Here is a 16,972-nt window from a genome sequence, read left to right as displayed (position 1 = left end):
TTTGGGAATCCACGTATTATTGTATTTAAACAATTTAATTGGTTTTTGCTCACAACAGGCTTGTCATAAAGGGTTTTGCACAGATAAATTAAATGTCAGGGACTGTGATGCGTACCACCTGAAAAGGCTCCGCGTGCCACTGCAGTTAGGGAACCGCTGGTGTAAAACATATAAAATATCTTCATAACATTAAATAAATTACACTAATTCGATATTTACCTGTCAAATATCAAATATATATCATAAACATCAAATTAATATCCAAATTATTTATTTTTATATTTCTGATGCGATCAGAGGGGACGTTCCCACTGGATTTCTCATACATACTAAAATCTGAATGAATCAAATGAATCAAAACAAATCAATAAAGTGAATCGAAGAGCAACAATTTGGAATTTTAAGGCCTCATGGGTTATTTACTGTATTAATACTATATTAGCCGAAGCCCACCGTAGCATACGGTGTAAGAATAGGAACAGAAAACGGTGAGAAAGGAATTCAGTATAACAAAGGCTTAGGAAACCCCCGTCGCAGTATAGCGAAAATAGCAAGGAGCGAAACCAGTGCCAATGGTCGAGAGAGTACCAGGCTACGGAAAACATAGACATATACTCAGCAAAAAAAGAAACGTCCTCTGACTTTCAACTGTTTTTACTTTCAGTAAACTTAATGTGTAAATATTTGTATGAACACTAAAAGAGTCAACACCATAAGACATAAACTAAAAATGTTTCACAATGTGTCCCTGAATGAAAGGAGGCTCAAAATTAAAAGTACCAGTCAGTATGTGGTGTGGCCACCAGCTGCTTGAAGTACTGCAGTGCATCTCCTCCTCATGGACTGGGCCAGATTTGTCAGTTCTTGCTGTGAGATGTTACCCCACTCTTCCACCAAGGCACCTGCAAGTTCCTGGACATTTCTGGGGGGAATGGCCCTAGCCCTCACCCTGCGATCCAACAGGTCCCAGACGTGCTCAATTCCTTCGACGATAAACACGAATCCGTCCATTACCCCTGGTGAGACAAAACCGTGACTCATCAGTGAAGAGCACTTTTTGCCACTCCTGTCTGGTCCAGTGAAAGTGGGTTTGTGCCCATAGGCGGCGTTGTTGCTGGTGTTGTCTGGTAAGGACCTGCCTTACAACAGGCCTACAAGCCCTCAGTCCAGCCTCTCTCAGCCTATTGCGGACAGTCTGAGCACTGATGGAGGGATTGTGTGTTCCTGGTGTGACTCGGGCAGTTGTTGTGGCCATCCTGTACCTGTCACGCAGGTGTGATATTCGGATGTACCGATCCTGTGCAGGTGTTGTTACACGTGGTCTTCCACTGCGAGGATGATCAGCTGTCCTTCCTGTCTCCCTGTAGTGCTGTCTTAGGCGTCTCACCGTGCGGACATGGCAATTTATTGCCCTAGCCACATCAGCAGTCCTCATGCCTCCCTGCAGCATGCCTAATGCACGTTCACGCAGATGAGCAGGGACCCTGGACATCTTTCTTTGGGTGTTTTTCACAGTCGGTAGACAAGTCTCTTTAGTGTCCTGCGTTTTTAGAACTGTGACCTTAAATGCCTACTTTCTGTAAGCTGTTAAGGTCTTAACGACCATTCCACAGGTGCATGTTAATTAATTGATTATGGTTAATTGAACATGCATGGAAAACATTGTTTAAACCCTTTACAATGAAGATCTGTAAAGTTATTTGGACTTTTAAAACATTATTGTTGAAATACACAGTCCTGAAAAAGGGACGTTTCTTTTTTTGCTGAGTATATATAGATAGCCGCATTTACTGTGTTGCCCAGTCAACACGATAAGTCAGCACATCTGCCATATTGCGAGTGGTAAAAGTGCCCTAATACAGGTAGATGTGGAAACCCGGTTTTCTGATGAAAAAACAATAACGTTTTAAAAAGTATCATTTGCGTACAACAGCTTTTAGCGAATCGTTTACATGCAATTATTTATATCCATTTATACACTAAATGCGTGCGTATCCCATGGTCTTAGAGTTGGTGGGCGGGGCTCCGTGAGTTGGAGGGTGTGGCTCTCTGTCCTGCGTGTGCTCTCTGTCTTGCTTGCCCTTAGTTAGAGTTGGCGGGTGGGCTTTGGTGGGCGTGGCTCTCTGTCTTGCTTGCCCTTAGTTAGAGTTTGCGTGCGGTGTAAAGTCAACGTGGCTCAGAGGTGCATGTGGACTTTTGCACAGACGAAAGTGACTGAGGCTGTGTTTGGTGAGTTGTTGCGTACCTCGAGAGCGACGCTGGACTCGGGAGGACGGTTACAGTTGGCGGGCAGGGCTCTGTCGAGCGTATCCCATGGTCTTAGAGTTGGCGGGCAGGGCTCTGTCTTGCTTGCGCTGACTGTCTTGCGTGCCCTTAGTGAATTATACATATAGATTTCGAGGTAAGGTAGCTAAACTTGCTAATCATGATGCTGGAGAGTGGCGATGTCTTGCATGATGTTCAGTCATATTGAAATGCAAAAATTACTTTTGTTTATTCTACGATGGACAGTTAGTTCCTGCCTTGCACCTTATGCTAGCTGGGAAAGACTCCAGCACCCCCTACTTCCATGACTCTTTCCAGGAATAAGCAGGTTGAAAAATGACTAGCTGACGGAATGACATTTATTTATTTATTTATTTACTCTGGGGGCATTGGCCTCTGCTCGCTTCGGTCACCAATCCCTGTGCCAGCGCTACACACTAGCCTCTTTGGGGTTCTGTTGCTCGCGTATGGGGATGCAGTTGTACAATTTAAACAGATTTTTATTTTTATGGGAATTGTTACATATGCATAATAGAACTATTGTACATTACAACAAGTAATTAACCATTCTAAAAAATAGTAAAGTGTAATAATTTGAAAGAAAATGATGTTTTATGTTGCGTTAGAGTTATTCATCACGTTATATGATTTTGTTCTGTTTGGCTTTGAAATGAACACGTAAATAACTGTTTAAACTTACACTTTTACTGTAAAACTTCAATAAAAACAAATTTTTAAATTTAATTCTCGTCAATATCACTTTGAATTTTGACATTTCAAGATTGAATTTCATTTCTTTCTCTCTATTAAATAAAACTTTTTTGAATGTTTGGCTCTGTCATTTGTTAATTGGGTTTTAATACGAATGGCATATCAAGATCTCCTTTGGTGTGTAATGTTATCCCCTGAAGATGTACTACATTACCTTTCTTGGATACATCCTTCTTTCTGCAGTAATTTGTGTGGTGGAAGACCGGACGGAGTTAACGGTTCTAGATATTCTTCGTGATATTGTATGTTGATGTTTTCATCTTCCGCACGATCACCACCAACTGTTTCAGCAATGTCTATTGATACGCATTTAACCAATTTGCAGTGTAACCGATCATCTTTTATCTCGTTTGACTTCACTGTTTCTCGTTGCTAGGATTGCCCGTATACTCATTTCTTCTGTTGATAACCCTTTGGGATGAAATTCTCCAATAAGATTTGGACATAATACGTCTTCTTAAATTGGGAACTTAAAGTGTGGAAAACGTTAAAATTTATAAGAGCTGAGAGAGCAGGAACTGTGTCTGACAAAAGCATTCACATGAATGAGAGGTGAGATTACCGTGTGAGTGGTTGAAAATGATTGAGAGAAGGGCATGACTTGAAAAAAATCTCATGGCCAAGGTCTCATCTCGCGGGACTTGAAAAAAATCTTCTAAAGAGTCTCATCTCGACCAACGATTGTTTTATTATAATAGAGAGATTTCTCATCCACTGTTATTTTGAAAACTTCTCTAATGTTTTGCAAAGAGCTGGGGTCCAAGTCCTGGTGTACCACTGTGACTACAAACTTTAATTCCAACCATTTTCACAAATTAGTGGGTCACTCTTATGTCTAATTATTCTAACTTTTTTTTTTTTATATATATATATTCTGAATTCAGGAACGTGCTCTAGTATGCTATTTGTGCATAGAAGAAAATCAGAAATGTGTTTTGAAAATGTAACTTTCTTTTCCCATTTTTATGTCACCTTTCCGTATTTCTGTGAATTTTGCAGTTAAATTGTATCCAAATACAGACGGATAGTGATAAGCAGGTGTAAATGACACTGAATGTTAAAGCAGAGCCGCTACTTCAATGTTACATTAATGTGTGCGCTGATTAGTAATGAAGGGCTTAACTATCAGTGGTGGAGTGGCATAGTGGCATAGTAAGGAGACCTGGGTTCACTTCCCGGGTCCTCCATGCGTGGAGTTTACATGTTCTCCCCGTGTCTGCGTGTGTTTCCTCCCACAGTCCAAAGACATGCAGGTTAGGTGCATTGGTGATCCCAAATTGTCCCTAGTGTTTCTGCTTGGTGTGTGTGTGTGTGCCTTGTGGCGGGCTGGCACCCTGCCTGGGATTTGTTCCTGCTTTGAGCCCTGTGTTGGCTGGGATTTGCTCCAGCTGACCCCTGTGATCCTGTGTTAGGATGTTCAGTTCAAATGACTGTACGAACGTATTACTACTAACAGTATCTCCTGATTCTAAAATTGCAAGAAAATTGCCAAGTGCTAGGACTAAATGTGCTGCAATAATAAAAAATGTAGTGGCTCCATACACCATTGCAGAGATTGTTAAAGATATAAATATCTCTTCTTTTTATGGCATATCTACAGATGCAAGTAATCACAATGCTGAGAAAATGTTCCCATTTATTGTGTAATATTTTTCACATGAAAAGGGTTTGCTGATAAAGTTACTGCGATTAGGATGCCTACATTTATATATATATAGTAATATAGAGAGAGATTTTAAGAGTGGCCCATATTTCTAATTTTCTAATCTTGCAACTCTACTGTGGACGCTAGGGGGCGATGTTGCAACGTGAAACTCCACAGACAGATGTCCAGGACACACGTATAAAAGCACCAAGTATAAATTTTAATATTTTTCTTAAATAAAGTACACAAAGCACCACAATCACCACTATTTGCCAATATTCCAATAATCAATAATCACAATTATACACTCCTCCACTCCCAGCAGCTCCGCCACACACCCTCCCAACTCCGGCTCGGCTTGCTGGGCCTCGAACAGTCCTTTATATATCCCTTGACCCGGAAGTGCTCCTCCTTTTCTTCCGGGTCAAATGCCACATCATCAGTCCTCAAGTAGCCCGGAAGTACTGTGGGCTTCCGTCGTCGTGACTCCGAAGTACTTCCGGGTTGTAAGAAAAGTCCACAGGTCCTTTATGAGCTCCCCCTGGTGGCATGCACAGCACTCAACAGGGCTGAGATAATGCTCTGAGCGAATCCTGTGTACAGTTACCTTCCAGGGGAGCTGCCAGCTAGCGTCCTGGGGAAGGCAGTGTCCTGGAAAGGCTGCCCTTCTCCACTCTTCTAGTTCTTGAACCTTCTGGCCGGATTGAGCTGACAGCCATCTACCACACTACCTAAGAGCGAACCATTTAAACTGGTTGCAATGAAAACCTGCTGCCTCAGTGTTACTCCAGGACTGAATCTGGGAACCCATAAGCTAGAGGACGATGAAGGAAAAATTCACTTATTTTCTAGCTAGGAAACATAAAGCTTACAATACTCGGTATTCCCAATGGCCTCCTCTCAAGGAGCTGACTGACAGCATCACCGCTTAGCTTCCAGGGCTGAACACGATCAGACATATGCAGGGTGACATTGCTACCACCGAGAGACTCATTTTCATTCTCATTAGAAGACAATTGTGGCCACAAAGAGACAGACAAACAGCTAAGATAACAAACAGAGTTTTGCATCCACCAAAATTCGGAACATTGAAAGTCATAAAATAAAAAAAAAGCACAGATAAACGTATAGTCCTGCTTGGAAGATTTAATTTCACATGACTCTCTCTGTTATTTAACACTGTGAATGCAAGATACGAATTAACTCATTGAGCCCATCAAAATACGACATATGCAAATTCATTCATTTTAAAACACAAACATTCTTTGTGATTTCACCTACAAATTAACTTACTGTGTCAAGCATACGCCATTAATGGAGATCTTTAACACTTTTAAGCCGAGCTACAAGTTAAGTCGTGTCTCTTTGAGCCTGTCAAGATGCAACGTGTGAGAAAACTCGTATCTTAGTTGTGATATCATTGCGGGGCGTCAGCAAGCCCCAAATCCCCCAAACACGAACGCACAAAGAGTCCCGGGTTCAAATATTCAAATCTCCACCACCAAGTATCACAAGCACAAGTAATCTCTCTCTGTCTCCTGTGATATATAGCCAGCAGTTTATCCCGGCCAATACCCCCACGCCGCCAGATGGAGTCCTTCTTGCAACATGGAGTTGCCCGAGTTCCAGCAGGGCATTATGGACATTGAAGTTTTACATCACAGCCCTGCTGGATACCATGGGGGCCACCAGAGGACACTGCAGGAAGGCACAAGGATTTTTATTATAGCCCGGAAGTACTTTCTAGTCACGGGAACAGAAATAATGTACTTCCGGGCTGAAGAAAAGAAGGAGTTTTCATCTGACCTGGAAGTGTTATGAAATCACGTGGACTGAGGGACAGAAACATTTCTGGGTCAAGGAATATAAAAGGATGATGGGAAACCCAAGAAGAGAGAGTCGAGAAGGGAGGAAGGGTGACGGGGCTGCTGGGAGTGGAGGATTGTGTGTATTGTGGTTTATTATTATTATTATTGTATTATTGAGTATACTGGAGGTGGAGGTGCTTTGTGCACATTATTGTGAATCCATTCATCCATCCATCCATTTTCCAACCTGCTGAATCCGAACACAGGGTCACGAGGGTCTGCAGGAGCCAATCCTGTTGTGAAAATAAATTAATTATTGGGACATTTTACCTGGTGTCTGAATGTGTTGTCTGAGGGTTCAAGGGGCTACAGCGACCCCTATCTGTCACACTCCACAATCCACAAATCCTCTCTCCTTAAATACTCTTAGCCACCGCACTGCCCTCCTCCAATTGAGTGTTGCCTTCCTTTCCTCCCAGCTTTGACTCACCTGGACAAGGGTGTGCAGTCCCTTTTATTGAGGACCCGGGAGTAGTTCCATTGCCAGGGCGACTGCCCGATGGAACCAAACCCTGCAACGAACCCTTGTGGCACCCAGGGACCCCAGCAGGGCTGTAGTGCCAGATTATACTTCCCAGCATGCTCTACTGGGTCCATATTGGGCACTGTTATGCAGGTCCGCTGCCATCTGGCATCCTGGGGGAATAACGAGTCCCCAATGATGTCTTCTTCTGGTGGGCTGTCTGGCCATCACTTCTACCTCTAGCCTGGGAGGGTTGTCCATCTGTCTGTTCTGAGCCTCCTGTCTGGAAAAGGAATCATCCCCTTCCTCTGGTTGGGATGCCCATCCAGCCCCTGTGGCATTTACAACAGTATACAGTCAGCAGCTTGCTGGCATGTTTGCTGCCACGTCTCAATTACATACTGTAGTATACTGCTGCCATCTAGTAGACAGCTGGCAACAGCTTATGGAAAATAGTGCTATAAACAGACAATCCATAGTTATGTCATCACTAAAACCATGTAAAGCTGAAGTTCCTAGAACATTAGAACAATCTAGATGAGAGGAGGCCATTCAGCCCAACAAAAGAAACAAAATCTGCAGGGCTTCCAAGGCCACTAGACCACCCAGCTGCCCTAGAGAATTCTACCTACCATAAATGATCTCAATCAGTCCTCATGGTTTTCAGGCTTCACGTGGAAGAATTAGATGATGATGGTCTTGTGGACCTCTCTTCTTCAATCCATCAATGTAGGGACTGCATGGTGCCCTGATAAGGTGGGGGATGCAGTTCACCACCACAGAAAACCAGAAAAAGAACATCAGAGAAAATAGGGGTTAGTACAGACAACCCAATTGTGATTTAGACTGCGATTAACAAAATCACAGAACTGAAGGAGCAGGTGGAACATAAGAAATTTGACAAACGCAAGGAGGCCGTTCAGTCCATTTGTTGCCTATTTGTTTAGCTGATAGCTAAGCTGTCCCATTGTCTCATCCTGATTATTAGAGGTTGTCAACATTTCTGCTTCAACTCCATGAGTCAATAATTTGTTCCAGAGTCCCACAACTCTTTGTGTAAAGCAGTGCATCCTGGCTTCAGTCCTAAATGCACTTCCCTTTAATTTCCTCAGGTATCCTCAAGTACAGTTCATCCTTAAGCTGGATCTCCTTTATCAATGCCTTTGAGGATTTCGAAGACCTGGATTAGGTCCCCACGTGGTCTCCTCTGCTCGAGACTAAACGGGTTTAATTCTCAGAGTCTGTCACAGTAGGACATGTCCTTAAGTCCCAGGATGCACTTGGTTGCTCTCCTCTGCACAGCTTCAAGTGCTGCTATGTCTTTCTTGTAGTGTGGTGGTCAGAACTGCACATGATACTCCAGATGTGATCTTTCTTTTTTTTTCATTCCCTATTATAATAGATATCTGGTCCAATATGTCTTGTTTTACTTCATTGAAATAATGAAGTAAATAAACAAATTCCGTAAAAGTAATATGAACATTCAAAATAATAAGCTCACCCTATTGTCTACATTCATTGTGATGATTTTAGTACACTTTTAATAATAGCACATCCTATTGTCTACATTAATTGTGATCATTTTAGTACACTTTTTATAATAGCTCACCCTATTGTCTACATTAATTGTGATCATTTTTCTACACTTATTATAATAGCTTACCCTATTGTCTACATTAATTGTGATCATTTTAGTACACTTTTTATTTTACAGGTTTCCGTATGTTAGACATTTTTGCCCTCCTTTCCACATAGCACCTTCTCCCATTATGCAGTTCCCAGTATTTCTGCCTTTTCACAAATGGTCCAGTGATCACCTTAGCTGTTAAATCTGACTCATTTCTAACATAAGTGCCATAAAAGGGTAGGCATGTGCAAGAAGAGGAAAAACTGGTTTACAGTTGATGCTGAAATCTTAGAGGCTTTCTGAAGTTCTTCATTGTGTGATTCCATTGTGTCATTTCAAGGTAATTGCTTGTGAGCAGCAGTTGGATTCTACTTACGATGCTAGATGTGATGTCTGGTCTCTTGGCATCACTGCAATTGAACTTGGAGACGGAGATCCACCACTCGCTGACCTGCATCCCATGAGGGCTCTCTTTAAGATACCAAGGTAAGCTGAATATATTTTAGATTTGTCAGTGTGCTTAGTGTGAAGTTGAGCTCTGTAGTGCCCATTACTTTACAGGTGGGATGCAGTGAAATGTCTGAAATGTGAAGCTTTCACACAATAGACATTTCATATTAATAATAAGAAGGTGAAAAAATAATAATAAAATGGTTGTTTGGTGCATTGGCGATTCTAAATTGTCCCTAGTGTGTGCTTGGTGTTTTGGTGTGTGTGTGTGCCCTGCGGTGGGCTGGCGCCCTGCCCAGGGTTTGTTTCCTGCCTTGCGCCCTGTGTTGGCTGGGATTGGCTCCAGCAGACCCCCCATGTGACCCTGTAGTTAGGATATAGCGGGTTGCATAATGGTTGGTTGTTTTGGTGTGGTGGTTAAGGCTTTGAGGTTATTATCCCAATACTGGTTCTGTGTGACCATGAGCGTGTCTCATCACCTGCCTGTGCTCTCATTGGAAAAAACAAAAAAAATGTAAGCAATTTTATCTCAAATATTGTTAGCCAAATAAGTAAATGTTACTGTAATTATTTCATTTTTTAATTACATAATATTCCATTGTCCTGATACCATCCATGGCTGCTTATTACCTTTCACCTGATGTTACCAGTTTAAGTGCCACCTTGGGTTCAGAAAATGGAGACGTGAATGTATAGGATGGAGCTCAAAAACCCTTCACATGTAATAAGAAAGCCTTAGACTAAATATCAATTTTAAACTTAAAGGACTGATCTGATACTAAAGCAGACAGTAATAGGACACAATGTCTAATAAAAATATTCATCCCCTTTGAATTTTTCACATTTTATTATTATACAACATTGAATCCCAATGGATTTAATTTGGCTTTCATGACAAAGTGAAAACTGATCTCTGATCAGAACTCTTAGCAGACATCTGTCTTCACTTTGACATTAAAGAGTCAAAAAAGAAATAAATAAATCCTGTCTGAATTCATGTAGTAGAACAATAAAATGTAAGAAACTTCCAAAGTTTGAATACTTTATACAGACTCTGTAAGTCTATATTCGGGATGATCTTTGATGCCACAGATGAGCGCTGCACATTATAATAAGTTAGGTGCCACACGAGAGGTTGGGCATCAAACTAAAACAAGTGGGAGATCAGGGTGATGTTTTTAGGTGGATGCAGAATTGGCTCAGACGCAGGAAGCAGAGGGTGATTGTGTGAGGAACCTCATCAGAATTGGCCGATGTTAAGAGTGGTGACCAGCAGGGGTCAGTGCTGGGGTTGCTGTTATTTTTAATACAGTCAGTTGTCGAGTTATGGATAGATAGATAGATAGATAGATAGATAGATAGATAGATAGATAGATAGATAGATAGATAGATAGATAGATAGATAGATAGATAGATAGATAGATAGCAGCAGCATACTGATAAAAAAACAATATTAAAGAGTGATAAAAATGCAGCTATAACAGACAATAACTTTGTATAATGTTAACGTTTAACCCCTCGGGTGGAACTGAAGAGTCGCATAGTGTGGGGTCTCCTCAGTCTGTCAGTGGAGCAGGACGGTGACAGCAGTCTGTCTGAAGCTGCTCCTCTGTTTGGAGATGATCCTGTTCAGTGGATGCAGTGGATTCTCCATGATTGACAGGAGTCTGCTCAGTGCCCATCGCTCTGCCACGAATGTCAAACTGTCCCGCTCCGTGCCTACAATAGAGCCTGCCTTCCTCAACAATTTGTCCAAGCTTGAGGCGTCCTTCTTCTTCTTCATGCTGTCTCCCCAGCACACCACCGCATAGAAGAGGGCACTCGCCACAACTAGTTCATTTCCAACCAACTGGTCATAAGGCCATCTGGACATCAGTGATATTTTCATAACGAAAACGAGAACTTTTACAAGCACGAGAACTGAAATTAAGGCAATCACAGAAACTAAAACTAAACAAAAATAAAAATGAGTGATATGTGAACGAAAATTGAGTAAAAACGGAAAAAAAAACAGCAATAGCATTTTCATTCGTGCAGAGGTGTTGTTTGTAAGTCGCCCTGAGCATTCACTTACGTTGCACTGTTTATTATTTACTTTGGGCTCACATGGTGAAACTTTCGAAAAGGACCGTTGTTAGTTTGTTGAGCACATTTGGTTCGTCGAGTTGAAGCCGTAAGCACATGTGGTCGATGATAGCAAGTTTTACACAGATGTTTGCATGTCGAAAGCGAGAAAGTAACGTTTGGAAATACAATAATTACAGCGGCAATGATAATAACAGCAAATATTGTGTCTGAGAATAAGAAAAAGAGTCTCGGAGTTTCAGTACAGGACCAGCTGGATCAGTACTTAGTGGAAATCCAACACTGCTCTGGCCCCAGGACTGCACTACAGTACCGGCAGCAGAAATCGTCAACATACAGTCTGCTGAGGACCTCGTCTGTGCCCCTGCCTCACAGCCATTCGCTGAGTGAATATTTCTACATTCTGGCCATCTGTGCAACGGATGTCATTGCAACATGAACAAATCTCTCAAAATGCGTGCTTGTTTAAAGCTTAAAAGATTGGTTTCTTGGGTTGAAACATTTGATCTTGTTGACTACACTGATTAGGCCACTTAATCTGTTTGATTATTGATAGTCAAGCTGTGTTTAATGGCATTATAAACCGTGAGTGTATTTTGCTGACTAAAACATAACTTGCATTGCAATATGTGTAGGCTGGCGTTTGTACTAATTGTGCTAATTGTACTAATAGTATGTCAATAGGCCAGAACTAAATAAAATAAAAACTAAAATTTTAAACACAGAACTAAATAAAATTAAAAATTGTTGACTCCACTGAAAACTAGAACGAAATAAAAAATGAAAATGAATTTTATAAAATAAAATAAAAACTAAAACTACAATTAATACCAGAGCTGAAATATCACTGCTGGACATAAGATGGACCATTATAGGTATTCAAACATCATTGTATCTATAGTACTGTATAGTAAGTCCCTTAAGTTGTAGCAGAGCTACTTACAGTACAAATTTCTACAGTTCCCAGCAGTCACAGCGTTATAATGCTATTGGACAGCTTCAGAGGGCTCAAGGGCTGCTGGGAAGGAGATTAAGTAGGTGGAAACTTTACAAAGAAATCTTAAAGACGCCATGGGAATCCCAGTCATCTGTCTGTTTGTGAATACGTCTCAAATCCAAAATTGGATTACAGCTTGACCACCTTGAATTATAGTTGTCTATCCGGATGTAAGTGCTGTCCTATACCTGCCTTTCTTTGTGAGTTTGAAGTGATTGGATACGTCTGAGGGAGCGCTCCCAATCACTTCAAACCCCACACTGCATCATAATCCTAGTAGGACAAAACTTTATATCGCTTTCAGAAGGCTGTTCACAGGGTTTTTCATCCACACATTCATCACAAACTGTTCCTGCTAAACTGGACTATTTTGGATATTAGTGTTTGTTAGAGTTCTAATTTATTTCCGTCATCGAAAAATAAACTGAACCTAGTTGAAATTGCTCAATGTAGTTAAAACTTCTGAATGTAGTCGAAACCACTGCAGGTAATAAACTGAAGTCGAGAAGAAGGAGTCATGGCATATGGCAATGCCGAGTAGAAATAGCATGAAGAAGAGAGCTGATGTGGTGAAAGCTGTCGTATGCCCAGCTTAGCAACACTCACACTGCCAGACGCTAGACACGGTAGCAGTCATATGATGGACAGTTGTTAAAGGTTGTACGAGGGATATCCAGAAAAAAAAGGTTACAAGTGCCCTGGATGGTGCAGGGAAATTTTTTTTTCGAAGGTTGGCATACCTGCGTGTAGGGGGGTCCTAATGGTCAAAATAAGCCCGGGACCGCGTCAGTCAGTTGTGAAATGTCATCACAGCAAGCGCGTTCGTCAACCTCTGCTGAGGCCGTTTGCTCCACATACCGCCGATGCGAGATTCGTTCGGTCATCAAGTTCCTCACTTTGCGCGAATCCGCGGCCGAGATCCAGCGTCAGCTTGTGGAAACTTATGGAAAGAATTCTTGGGTGGGAAACGTTTTTCCAACGATGAGGAGGTGAAGGAGACAGTGGAGAAGTGGCTTTCGGAGGTGAAACGGAGCGTATTCGACGAGGGTATAAAAAAGCTGGTGGCCAGGCTGAAGAAGTGCATCAAAGAGAAATAAACACATATTTTGGAACATACCCTGTAAATTTGGTTGAAATATATTCATTTTTTTCGATTTTTAACAGCTGTTGTAACCTTTTTTTCTAGATATCCCTTGTAAGTTGACGACTGGCTATATATAGAAATCATTTGGATAGGAATATTAAAAACAACCTGGTTAAGTATGCAGATGATACCAAGCTCAGCAGATAATCTTGAATCCGCTGAGTCATTACAGAGGGACTTGGACAGCATTCTGACTCAGGCAGATTTGTGGCAGTGAAATTTAATGGGACTATTAATATCCAGACAGTGTTCAGAAGCTATTAAGAAGGCTAACAGAATGTCAGGTTATATAGCGCCTTGAAATGTGGAGTACAAGTACGAGGAGGTTCTGTTCAAACTTTATACCACACTGGTGAGGACTCATCTGGAGTCCTGTGTGCAGTTTTGGTCGATGCTGATTCAGCACTACAGGGGATGAGTTATGAGGTGTGAACTTGACCCGGACACAGACAGGCGGACATCTTGTTTAAAACACCACCACACGTTTATTATACAAAATATTTACAATAATAGGTCACTAAGACCCAGTTCAAAAGTGCACAATACCCCAAATAACACAGTCCTGGCCACAATGCCTTGTCTTCGGGCCGCCTCCACAGCTCCTCTTGCCTCGTCCTCCTTCCACCCGACTCTAGTCCCGAATGAATGGAGACGGCCCCTTTTATAGAGGACCCGGATGAGCCCCAGGTGTTCCCGGCAATCTTCTTCTGGCCACGCCCCAGCGTGGCGGAAGTGCCGGCTGTTCTCCCGGCAGCTCTCCGGGTATCCTCCAAAGTCTTCCCCCCAGCACTTCCTGGTGTGGCGGGAGTGCTGGGGAAACAAATCCCCAAGGCATTGGGGCGCCTCCTGGCGGTGACCACGGGCCCCTACAGGGAAGGGCTTCCATGCCCTCGACCCGTGGCCCCCAAAGCAACCCGGAAGGCAAACCCCACGTGGTCCAGGCAGGGCTCTGACCCTCTTCCGGTCCCTCCTGGCGTCCCGGCCGGGTCATGGCCCCTGGCATCCCTGACAGAGGAAAGACTGAAAGAGCTGAGCCTTTACGGTTTAAACAAAAGAAGATGAAGTGCACACTCATACACACACACACACCCTGACACTTTTGGCTTTTGAATTAAACTAAAACACATGCCATTAAAGGAATTATAAATGGAGTGCAATAATTATCAAAGCATTGTGTATTATAATAAGATTGTAACTATAGTTACGTTAGCTTCCACTTACATTAGAATCACCTTGAAAGGCTTTCTTTTAAAATAACTGACCTGCAATGTAACGTTAAAACAGAAGTTCTCAAATGAATTCTACTCCAAATTTAAGTTCAGGTTTATTGTTGTGTCCAAACTACAATGGAGTTCTTCCTTGCGTGTTTCCTCAGATCCGAAGGAGTTTTTGTTTTCCTCTCCTCCATTGTCAACTGAGTATAGTTCAGCAATGGATTAATGGGCATACAGTATATTGTCAGTTTTCATGTATGTTAATCAATTTCTTTTTTGTTTTCAGTTTGTCTTAACAAATTTGCGTCTTTATGTGTATGAATTCTGTATTTTTTTAATGTGTAAATTTTATACTAGCATTTTATACTTATTTGAGAACTTGTCACACTGTGACTCAGTGAAGAGCACTATGCCAAAATATACTGAACAGCAGTGATAATATTGATTGAAATTAACTTTACTAATGCCCAAAGGGAACTTATCTTTTTGTATTACATTTAGAGGTCATAGTCAGTCACTGTACAGCACCCCAGAGCAATTTTCAGTTTAAGGGCCTTGCTCAAGAGCCCAACAGAATAGGATCCCTTCTGGCAATAGCAGTGTTTGAACTGGCAACCTTACAGATACTGGCATAGATTTTTAACCTCAGAGTCACCACACTGTCTAATATATTGTAACAAAACTGAGACAAACAAGATGAAAGGTTGGGGTACCTCGGTGGTAAGTCCCTTTTAATAACAAAATCAAGCAGTCAAAAATCAATCAAAACAAAACAATGAGGACCATCTTGGTGCGTAATCAAGTTTCCTGTAATGTAAGGAGCTTCTGTAGCAGAGATCTGTCTTTCTCGGATGGGGGTCTGAGACTAAACACTGACGTCTGGTTTAAATAATGCACAGGGGACAAGTGGCAGAACTTCTGAGCTGGAAGTGGAAGTGACATCAGTTGATTGTCTTCTGTTCTATTGGCAGAAAAATTGAAAAGGAGTTAATGATAGAGTCACCTCAGTGTCCGGGGATGCATTGCTTACTGTACTGTCTCAAATGCAGAGACAGTATTGCCTGAATGAGGATAACCAAAAAAAAGTTTGGATGTGAACGTCAGTAGGCTTTGAGCCCCAGGAACCAAGTTACCCAAACTATTCAAAACCATTTCAGTAATTATTTACTGCTCTGATGCTGATCTTTCTGATCATAAAGTAGGTCATTAGAATAACAATTGATAAGAAGAATTCATAATGAATTGCAGAATTACGGTATATGAGGGTTCCTCTCGAGTGCCTCTTTCTCTTGCACTATTTGGCTCAAAAACTAATCAGCACATCGTCATCTCATAACAGGCTTAAATTTCGAGTTTGGTATTTTTCTGTACAGCACATATACACAGGCAGACACACACCCATCATCGGTATCAGGGGTCCCTAAAACATTGCGATCCATCGAAAACCGGAGATTGAAATTTTTGACAAATCTAAAGCTTTCTCTCCTTCCCCAATAGACGATTATGGTTATGGTCGGAGTGGGCGCAAAGCAGTAACATGTAGTCCAAGATACATGCAAAGATCCAAACCAAAAGGTGAAACTGCATTTTATACAAGCCAAAGAACGAGACCTGAAAATCAGGGTCAAAAATGTTGTCAAAAATTTGTATGTAAGAAAGAAAGAAAAAATACGTAGCATTAGTCTTATAGTCTTATATATTATTTTAAGAAATCCAAAAACTCAGATAGAAAAAGTCCACCAATGTTGACCTTTTACACTGTCAGTAATTGATGGCAGGTTGTGACCTCTGAGACCACGCCCCTAAAAACCAGGAAGTGCTCACAAAATGATGGCACCTTTAACTAAACAAATCGTTTTGTAACTATGCTGTATATGTCATGTGGTAAGCGGCCTGGACATGGACAGGCGGACAGCGATGGTTCAACCCACACACGTTTATTATACACTAGCAAAATAACCGCGCTTTGCAGCGGAGAAGTAGTGTGTTAATAGAAGTTATGAAAAAGAAAAGGAGACATTTTAAAAATAACGTAACATGATTGTCAAAGTAATTGTTTTGTGACTGTTATGAGTGCAGCTGTCATCAAGGATTTGATTATCATTATTTCTTTCAATCAGCTTTGTATTTGGAGGACGTGTTGTGTTTGAAGTTACATTCTGTGTTTGTCTAGTCTATCCCTGACCATCTCATCTTCGTTGTCAACCGTGAGCCACTCGGAGTACATGTATCGAAGGTTCTCAGCTGTGCTTGTGCTATCTCGTGCGATCTTGCAATGTCCACGGCTTTATTTAATGTTAGCTAAGACCCGGCACTTAAAAGTTTCTCTCGCACTTTTGCTGAGTTTGTGTCAAACACTAGTCTATCCCTGACCATCTCATCTTCGTTTGCATAAGCTTAGTCCTTCACCCGCAAATATTTCACGGCAGCGTGACTATTGGAT

General features: G+C 41.7%; 1 protein-coding gene across 1 annotated transcript in view; it reads left to right on the top strand.

The window, feature by feature from the left end:
• The window catches only part of myo3a (myosin IIIA), a 390,102-nt gene that overhangs the window by 107,786 nt on the left and 265,344 nt on the right, over positions 1–16,972 (top strand). The window contains exon 6 of the mRNA XM_039753913.1: positions 8,980–9,125. Within this exon, the coding sequence (XP_039609847.1) occupies positions 8,980–9,125 (146 nt within the window). The remainder of the gene's footprint in view (positions 1–8,979; positions 9,126–16,972) is intronic.

Source organism: Polypterus senegalus, chromosome 5 (genome assembly GCF_016835505.1).
Source record: "Polypterus senegalus isolate Bchr_013 chromosome 5, ASM1683550v1, whole genome shotgun sequence".
Taxonomy (NCBI): Eukaryota; Metazoa; Chordata; class Cladistia; order Polypteriformes; family Polypteridae; genus Polypterus; species Polypterus senegalus.
Note: the sequence above shows the minus strand (reverse complement) of the source record. Positions and strands in the feature narration are given on the sequence as shown.